The 10,609-nt window shown below is 35.0% G+C and overlaps 1 protein-coding gene across 1 annotated transcript; it reads left to right on the forward strand.

Moving 5' to 3' along the window:
* The first annotated feature begins 4,389 nt into the window (after positions 1–4,389).
* On the forward strand, positions 4,390–5,334 carry LOC102478430 (olfactory receptor 52B2). The gene has a single exon (XM_006166455.1). The coding sequence runs from the start codon at positions 4,390–4,392 to the stop codon at positions 5,332–5,334; it is 945 nt and encodes a 314-aa protein (XP_006166517.1).
* Positions 5,335–10,609: the final 5,275 nt, after the last annotated feature.

Raw genomic sequence — 10,609 nt, forward strand, 5'->3', positions numbered from 1 at the left:
GAAAGAAAAGAGTATCGTGGCTGCCTTGAAGGAAACAGGATTGAGAAAAGAAATGGAAGAAATGAATGCAGTAGGCCTTGCAAAAGACTATGAAGTTTTGTAAAACATTAATACAATAACTCGGTCCAGGTTAATATCAATCCCAAGGGGAAGACTTAGATTGATTTTAGTGTCCTTGACATTCTGGCTGAGGGATATGACTTAAATACTTTGACAAGTTCATTGATCATGACTGTCACTCACCCTTGGCAATATTTTAAGCCTAGATTCTGTAGTGATTAATAGATGAAACGTGTGTGTGTGTGTGTGTGTGTGTGTGTGTGTAGGCATATTTATTCATATAAAGTAAAACTGAAAACCTATACTTTGCCAAGCAGTTGGGAAAAAACAGAACAAACACAGCCCAAATATCTTCAGAGTGTTAACCTTCACCATATTCTCACACAAAATGGTCTCAACACTTTTCTTCCCTTCTTTTATGTCTACTCATAAATTGAACTTCTGACTTTTGCCAAGAATCTTTCTGAAAATTAGTCTCTCTACAATCTAGTAGAAGTGTGCAATATTTTTTCTAGAGTATCTCTTTCTATATTTTAATCCTCCTGTCTATGTTTCTTTTCATCTATTTTATTTATCTATAATGATTTAAATTTAGTTAATATTTCAATTAGTATATATTTTTCTTCTGGCTTTCTGTAAATCCTAATTCCATTTAGGAAACCAAAACCATAATTTCAGTACAGCTTTTACTTATGGAAGCCCCAAGGTCAATGGAAATGAAAATGATTTTAACTTTTGCTATTGCAGCAATCTATAGCAATGTGTACATAATTAATTTGCAAGAAATTCTGGCTTTAGTATATCCTTTTTGTTACCCTTGACTTCTTTAATTTTCATTTTGAATGATTTTCTGGCTCCTACATGAGTTCAAAAACCTACCATCCACCTTTCTGCCTTATGTCAACAGTTAGTGTTATAGCACTCCAAACCATTCCTTCTGATTTGCATGCACTATCCTCAGTGAGTAGTGCTAGAATGTGTTCCCTAGACTATCCAAGCTAAGAGATACACAGGCAAATACTAGGCCACTTGGGACCCAGGAGGGCCAGGGCAAGCCAGCTTAAATCTACCTCAAGCTCAGACACTTCATGTTATTCTGGAAATCAACAGATCCTCCTTGTTACTCAAGAAAACGCTTGCCTTACCTGTTCCAGGCTCACTGTGACGGGATTTCCAACCATCTGCAGGTACTACTCCAAGAAAAGGGAAACAAAGAGAGAGAAAACTAGAATATGCTAAGATGAGAAAAAAAAATTCTTCAGGAAAAAGAGATTCTCAAACCATTTTATCAGACGAGATCGGGCGCATTCAGGGTGGTAAGGCTGTAAACTCAAACCATTTTATCCACATCACCACATTCACTGACCCTTGTGAAGTCATTGTCAGATTCTGCAATTTTTTAAGTGTCCAGATGCTTTCTTTAGAAAATAATAAATGTATTTCTTATTTAAAATTCCAGTAATATCTTGATGCCACCACCACATGGAGAATTTTCATCTACATTATTCATAATAGTAATCATTAGTTTCTACCTAAAACTACTGAAAGTGATTTCACAGAACTTCTTTTCTATTTTGGAGCAGATTTTTATGACAGGTTCCTTTCTCTTTTTCAACTGAAATACACCCTTTTAACTTTTTTTTTTTTTAGAGGTTTTTTGCTATAGGGCCCGTGCGCTCTCCAGACCGACAGACAGAGACAGGGGGGATGGCCACGCTGCAATCCCTTCTCCTCCATTCTCCTCTCGGGATCTTGGGCACGCACGCACACGCTCCCGGCGTGAGTTTAAGCCACCAGGTCCGGGACGCGAACCGTGGTCAACTATGTGGGAGTCCAGCGACATAGCCATTACGCTAACTGCTGGTCCCCCCTTTTAACTTTTTAAAATTCTTTATTTGGCCATATATTGACTTCTGGTGACACTAAAAGTTTTCCTCTTTATCACATAATGATTCTAAAAATATTTGAAGATAAAATTATCAAGGCTGTCAAATATTCACTTTAAAGTTATTCATCAACCTAACCATAGTTTTTGCCGAGAAAGAAACAAAGAAAAAAAATATTTTTAAAATAGCTGACAAATTTTGCAGAAATTTTTCATAGACAATAAAGACACTTTGCATTTCTAAAGTACCAAAATAGTGAATGAATTATGCCAGGTGCAATATTTGTATTATACAACACTGCAAAATAGGTCTCATCCTTTCTTTTGAGAGCAAGAATTGAGGTTCAAAGTCTAGTTACTTGGTCAAGTCACATAGAATAAATGGCAGCATCAAGATTGTATCTTATGCTTGTATTACCCTGAAGATCTTGCTATTTTCACTATACCAACATCTTTTTCAGATCTGTCTATCTTGCTGCTGTGGTGTGTTATCACCAATGCAAGTTATAGGTGAAAATCACCTTATTTTTATTTTACTTGAGTAAATTAAAGCATAAATTGAAGCATCAAGAGCTTACAGGATCCATGACTAATTGTACTTTTATTTTTGATTTAAAGGATGGGATTCTGGCTTAATAAAGACATAACTTTTAGAAGATACTAAAAAATATAAAATTAACATTAAAAATAGTTTGTAAACACACTAATTTAGAACATGGTACTAAATTAATACAGATATAAATAAAATGATGACTAATCCAATTTCATCAGAAACTAAAGCAAAATCTTAAGACACAACTTTTAATTTTAAACCAACATTGGAATACACTTTACATTCTTTAATATTTTATTAAAATGTAATTTTTTGTGATTATGTTTTATGAATATTAAATAGTGTAATGTTTCTTGCAAAACATTAATAGTGAGCTTTAAATTTTAATAGTTAAATTAACACAAAGTTATTATTCTATAGCTTTAATTTTATATTTATGATGTATTTGTTTATTGATTTCAGCTTTTAATGTGTTTGTTACATATACTCTTTAATCTGTGACTTTCACCAAATATTTGTAAATATGTAGTTTTATTCAAAATATTTATGTAGATGAAAATATCTCATAAATATAAGCTTAGATTTTATAAAAATGTGACTTATCATTAACTCCTAAACTATACTCCTCTTAAAAGCACACAATGTATACATAGAATATCACTCATTCACCTTTACCTTTATCCACTCCCAGACAGTCTTTATTGAATAATCTAGAATTTTAGCACTAAATTATTATCTATTGAGGATTTTGGATTCCACTTTTGTTATCCAAAACATTTGTTATTTTTTCAGAGAACCACCATGCTTTCTAGGCATAAGTTTGGTAGTGTATTTGGGTCCTTTGTCAAAATCAACAATATGTAACAAACATTTCAAGAAGAATCCTAAAGCCCCAATCCAATCCCAAAAACTGGGAACTCAGGTGTAATGAAATTTAGCTTTCTTATCTAGAAACTATGCTTTCTGGCTTCTTTGTATCCAAAACTCCTGTGTATCATGTTTAAAACATTGAGTCTTCTACTGGGTAATGCTAATTAGAAAAAAAAAAAAAAATCCTGGGATTAGCATTTAGCGTAATGGCTATGTCACTGGACTCCCACATATTTGACCATGGTTCGAGTCCCGGACCCGGTGGCTTAAACTCACTCTGGGCGCATGTGCGTGCATGCCCAAGATCCCAAAAGGAGAATAGAGGAGAAGGGATTGCGGCGTGGCCATCTCCTCTGGGGGGTGATTTCTTGCTTTCTATCTCTCTGTCTCTGTCTAAAGATCGCACACTCCCTATAGCAAAAACCTCTTCAAAAAATAAAAAAAAAAGAAAAAAGAAAAAAAAATCCTGGAAGATTGCAAATATTGAATGTTAAATGAACCAGGGTTACAGGAGAAGCTGTAGGTCTGATATATCTCTACTGAGAATTTATTCCTGAGACTGCTTCTTTCTCTTGCAGAGAGAGTAACCTAGGATTATCCTCCACCCCACTGGAAATAGTTGAAGCACTCATTTGATCATTGATTTACATAATATAATCATTATTATTAGGGTCAGCAGGTGGGATGGTGGTTAAGGCACTGGAACCCACAAGTCCAGACCTGGACCTGGTGACTTGAAAAACCCTCCAGGTGCTTGTGCCTGCCCTAAATCCCAAGAGGAGAATGAAGGAAAGGGACTACAGTACAGCCATTTCCCCTGGAAGGTGCTTTCTAAATTTCCCTCTCTGTCTCTCTGGTACATGCAATTGATAGTAAATTTTAAAATTAAAATTAAAAAAATTAATCATGATTATCACCATAAACTACTGTAACATTTGACATTTTGTAGGTGGAAATGATTTCAAAATGTCACTTGTTTCTTTATATCTAGGAAACAGACTTTGAGAAGATCAAGTTTGGGATGTCCTCTTGCAACAATTCCATTCCACGGCCATTGGTATTTGTCCTGGCTGGAATTCCTGGCCTGGAATCTTTCCATGTCTGGTTCTCAGTGCCGTTTTTCTTGGTATTTGTCATTGCAATCATTGCCAATGTCACTATTTTAAGTATCATCCGGATGGAGAAGAGTCTTCATGAGCCCATGTTTCTCCTCTTGGCCATGCTATCAGTCGTGGACCTGTGCCTGGTCAGCGTCACTGTACCCCGCATTCTGGGCATCTTCTGGATGAATGCTAAGGCAATCAGCTTTGATGCCTGCCTCACACAGATGTTTTTTATCCCTTCCTTTTATGTCATGGAGTCTGGAATCCTCTTGGCCATGGCTTTTGACAGATTTGTGGCTATCTGGCAACCTCTGAGATATACAAGCATCCTTGCTCACAGCATGCTTGTGAAGATGGCACTAGCTATCCTGGGAAGGGCAGTGGCAGTGCTGACCCCAGCACCTATCCTGGTAAGAAGACTGGAAAGCTTTCAAACTCACATTATTTCTTATTCATACTGTGCCTACATGGCTGTGGTTCTGATCGCCTGTGGAGACATCTCTGACCACATTGTCTATGGCCTCATGGTTATTGTAGCATCTGTGGGATTTGATCTGTTTTTTATCATTCTGTCCTATGGACTTATCCTGCATGCTGTCTTTCGGATACCATCTTGGGATGCTCGGGCCAAAGCTCTCAGCACATGTAGCTCTCATCTTTGTATCATTGGTCTGTTTTATTCTCCTGTTGTCTTCTCTGTCCTGGCCCAAATTTTAGGGTACCATTTGGCTCCCCATTTCCAGATCATCTTTGACAATCTCTACTTCCTGGTGCCTCCCATGGTTAATCCTCTTATTTATGGTGCCCGGACCAAGCAAATGAGGGAGCGGGTGCTGCGGATTCTCCACTGTCAAAGAGACTGAGGTTGATAACCATGGTGAGGTGGAGATCTGGAGATTTGGAACTTGAAATCATGATAGATTGGAGGTAGAGAAAATTCCTGCCAGATCTGGGGCTTCATGGGAAATAGTAACTAAGATAAGTGAAGGATTCAGTCAGTTTTGGGATGAAATTGGGCCATGCTTTGTAAGTAAGGATGCAGTTATTAATATTATGCACACTCCTAACATAAACCCTTCTCAATGTGTATACTAGTGAGAAAATAGGAATACATGATATTGTCAATTTTATTGTTTATCTAATTACACATCCTTACCTAAATTGGAAACACATTTTTCAAATGAGGTAAAAATGCAATTTAATTGTATATTTGCAAGATGGATAGGCAGAAATCAATTATCCAAAAATTTTTTCATTTAATTTTACTTTCTATATATCTATGTTTTACCAACACAAAATACTCTATCAAAGATAATAATCCTAATGGAAATAAATATAAATAAATATATGTGAGTGTGTAAGTGAGCGACGCATTTTCTTTCTCCTTTGAAAAGGGTTTAAAAGGGAAAAATATCTTTATAATGTACAATCGATTGTACCTGTGGTAGAAATGTTATAAATGAAAACAAATAAACCAGTCCTAAATACGTTCATTTTCCCTAGCTTTACTTTTTTCTCACCACTTACTTGACTTCATATATACTTATGAATTTGATATCTAAATCTAAACTTTAAAGCATGAATTATGTTTCTATGCTTCAGAAAGCAAATTATAACTACTTTTTCATACGTACTTTAAGCAGTTTTCTAACTAAACTCTTTTATTTCATTTTATTGTGGTAAGAATATTAAATATGAGGTTTACCCTTTGAACATATAAATCTGCTGTATAATATTGTGCAGCTAGATAAAAATGCTATAGTGGTAGTGTACACAAACTAAACTCTTAATCACCTTAACAACTGTATCATCCTTCAGTATTTCCTATTTTTACCCATTTTGTTTGAGTTAAATTCAATTTAAAACATTTAAATTCAATTTAAATAATTTAGATTTAGACTGGCAGGTGGTGTGATTATTAAGCATACTGGACTCCCATATGGCTAACCAAGGTTCAAGTCCCAGACCTGGTGACCTGATTTCTCACTTTCTCTCTCCATCTCTCTCTCTCTCTCTGACTCTGTCCTTCTCTGGGCAAATATTAATTAATTAATTAATTTAATTAATTCCTAAAATTAAAAAAAAACATTTAAATTATTTAGTTTTATTGTCATCTTTCATCCAATTGATAACCAAGATTTTCCAGCACATTTCTTTTTTTTTCTTTTTCTGGTTAATTTGCTATAGGGTACGTGCATTCACTGGAGAGATTTTATGTATATATATATATATATGGAGAGAGAGAGAGAGAGAGAAAGTGAAAAATTACTTTCCTGTCTGGATTTTGGGCATGACTGCATGCCCAGCACGATTTTCAAGCTATAGGGTCCAAGACTTGAACAGTATAGTCAACCGTGTAAGATCCAGTCATCTTAACTGCTTCACCACTTGCTAGTCTTTGACTATCTGATTTTACCACAGTCTTTGATCACTTGAATGTATATCTGTACTTTAAAATTCTTCTAACAAATGTCCCTATCTCTAATTTGCTTCCTATTCAAATTTATTGTTTACACTGCAACAGTCTCAGGAGCCAGCAGATGATGTGGTGGTTAAGGGCGCTGGACTCCCACATGGTCGAATGCAGTTCAAGTCCCAGACTTGGTGGCTTCTTTTCTCACTTTCTCTCTCTCTCCCTTCCTCTCTGGTCAAATTAACATAAATAAATAAATAAGTAAATACAGTTAAATAAAATAATTCTTTAAAAAAACCCACTGCAACATTCTCCAATATCTCATTTATTTTATTGAAAATATTCAGCAGTAGAGTTTTAACTTCATAACATGACATTCAAGGTATTGCATGACTTGATTCCATTCTGCCTTTTTAGGTTCTTTATTCTTAATAAATCACAGTGTAAGTATAAATCCAGTCAACTTTGACTGTTTTGCTTGTAAAGAAAAACAGGTATGTAGGTATGGGTATGTGAACATCCACCTGTTCACATATAGTATTGTATGATTGTGAAGGCATGAGCACACGTTAAAATTTTTTACAGGATTTAACTTCAGTTTTCTTTTTTTTTTTGGGGGGGGGCAGTTTTTGCCATAGGGCATATGAGCTCCGCAAAGAGACAGAGAGTTGGAAAGCAAGAAATCACCCCCCAAGGGGGATGGCTACGCCACAATCCTTTCTCCTCCATTCTCCTGTTGGGATCTTGGGCATGCACGCATATGTGCCCAGTGTGAGTTTAAGCCACCAGGTCTGGGACTTGAACCACAGTCAATTACATGAGACTCCAACGACATAGCCATTATGCCAACTTCTGGTCCTTAACTTCAGTCTTTTTTAAAAATATAAATTTAAACAAGAATAGTGTTCACAGGTCAAATATTTTTATTTCGTTTTGCTCTAAACTTACATCCTTTTAAAATACATATTTTTACTTTAATTCCTAACAAAAAGTTTGTATTTAAAGGACTAGGAAGGGAATACCAGTTTCAAAATGGAAAGCTCTTCTACCAAACACTTCACTTTAAACAATGGAAGTAGCAAAGAATATACAACCAATGCATCTGCGCTTTCTGTTAACTGTTTCCTCAGGTAACTGTCATAATAATTACTCCTTTGTTTTATATTACACCTTTTTATTCTTGTTTTTATTGTTATTATTAACAACTTTAGCAATGATGATGAGAATCTTTCTAAGCACTTCAATATCATAGGCTATGATTAATATGCATCTTATGGGCCAACCTGTGGTCTGGTAGTTGAGGTGACTGGATCCCATAAGGCCAGTCTTGAAGTCCGGATCTCAAGTCCTGTTGCTGGGGAAACATACCAGACACATGTATGTTCATGTCCAAATCTCAAAAAAAAAGGGAGAAATGGAACAGAGATTGCAGGGGGACCATGCCCCATGATGGTACTTTCTTGCTTTCTTTCTCTCTCTCTCTGACTCATTCCAGCCAGCACACATGCCCTCTGGAAAGTTTTCTAAAAAAAATGCATTTTTTAACATTCCTTGAGATATAATTTCTATAAAAATTGCACATATTTAATGTATGCATTTCAATTAATTTGGGCATATGCATATATCTCTCACCACAATAAATGTACATCTTTCCCACCTCCAAAAATTTCCTTGTTTTTTTTTGTATGCGTTTGTGTTTTAGATGTTATGTTCTTAAAAATATCCTTTAAATCAGTTGTTATTATTCCCATATAAAATGAAGAAAACTAGACTCAGGTCATTTAAATATTTTTAATTAACTTTTAATAGTACACATCTAGTAACCAAGTCAAAAGTCAAGTCTAGATTTCTCTGACCCCAATATCCATATTTTTAATTTTTCACAATATTTTTCCCTTGATAGAGTTTCTTGATAATAGGAACTGCATGAATGTCATTTTAATCTTTGAGAGACTTCCATACTATCTGATATCTATATGAGTCAGGTACTAAGCTAAAATACAGAGCATAAACAGAGAAATAGATACACAGGTGAATAGATCTTTTATCTTTATCTTTTTTTTTTTTTTTTGATGTAGAAGAGACCATAGCAGAAAGGTTGAAATTTTGAAAATGACCTCCACTAGTATATTCCACTCCTTCATTCCTTCATTTAATGACAGATTTTATTATTTTAAACTGTAACTCCTTTGGGCTATCCTTCTCTTGACTATCTATTGTTTACACATTCCTTAATAAAACACTTTTTTTTTTCCTAAGATTTTCCTCTGGCTTTCGGAGTATGCTCTGTTCATAAACAGAATGTGACAAAAATACTGGAAACTTTTCTCTTAAAAGGCTATTGATGGCATAGCAATCACACAAAATATATAAAACAATTTTATTACAAAAAGAATGTAATCTAGAATTAGAATTCAATCTAATGTCTTAGTATTTCTGGTGCAGAGAGGCAGGATTACACAAATGATGATCTTGTGGGTACTGTCACTTCTCTCTGAGAAATTAAGGATGCTTCTTATCTTCCAATAGAGAAAGAAACCTGTACCATAACTCTGCCTTCTAATGGGCCAGGTGGCCTGCAGTCACTACATACTGGAAAGTTGGTGTCTCCTGTTGTTTATATGTTTATAGAAACAGCATTTCCAAAGCATTTATCTCTTACAAAGCAGATTTCACAGAGAATGGAGATTCTTTCCCTCAAACACAGCTCATGATGCATCCAATAGCATCTTCCTCTTTATGAGTTCATGAAAGAACATGAAAGAATATAGCTTATCTTGCCTACCTATTGTTTACAAGTTTTCTTAATAAAACACTTTTTCTTTGGTCTAAATCTTCCTCTGAATTGGGGTGTATGCTCTGTTCATGAGTAGAATCTGTGAGAAGTATTAAAAATATGATAATATCCCAAGATTTACCATCTAGCAATAAGAGATTAGGATTAATAAATAACTAAAAAGAAAATATTTCGTATTTCTAGCCCCTCACTCACTGAGATAATTTGGAGATACGTTTCTTACAGTTTTTCCAGCTAGCAGGGAAGAACTCTGACAATCCATAGCAGTAACTTGTTCATTCATACACATTAAATTGGCTTTCTTTTTTTCACTGTCTTTCTTGCTCCCTTCACAGAAGTTTTGTTTTGCTCTTGCTTTTTTTTATTTCCCCTCATATCAGTTCCCAAATTTACCATTATACTACAATTCTTAGGTTTGCTTTTGTAAGACCTCTTTATAGAATATCCTCTTGTTACAATCTGTTTCTAAATGGAGACAACTAAAACGTAAACTTTAACTTAAATTTCTTACACTAAATAACAATTAAAGGAGGGATTAATTAAATTCAGATTATTGGTATTCACGTAGGGTGAAGATGCTCTCGAAATATAGTGGATCTGGAAAAAAGGATCTGACATGAAAAGGAGAATTAAAATGGATATGACTAAACTTCAACATTTGGGTTATTTATTATCCACTATCTTGTGAATCTTCTGAGCTGAAAGGATAAGAAAGGAGAAAAGGTACTGTCATGCGTCCCATATCACAGTACTTGATAAATGTAATAGACTAAATATCGAAGTTTTTCAATGTATTTCTTAAAGATTTTTTAGCAAAAAATAAGTTTACAGTAAGTTGCAGCACTGCACAGGGAGAATGGGCTTCTTCCAGGACCATCACAGGCAGTACCAGCCAATGGCAAAGCCGAAGAGTTGAATTGTGCCCTTA

This window comes from Tupaia chinensis, unplaced genomic scaffold (genome assembly GCF_000334495.1).
Source record: "Tupaia chinensis unplaced genomic scaffold, TupChi_1.0 Scaffold144260_1, whole genome shotgun sequence".
Classification (NCBI taxonomy): Eukaryota; Metazoa; Chordata; class Mammalia; order Scandentia; family Tupaiidae; genus Tupaia; species Tupaia belangeri.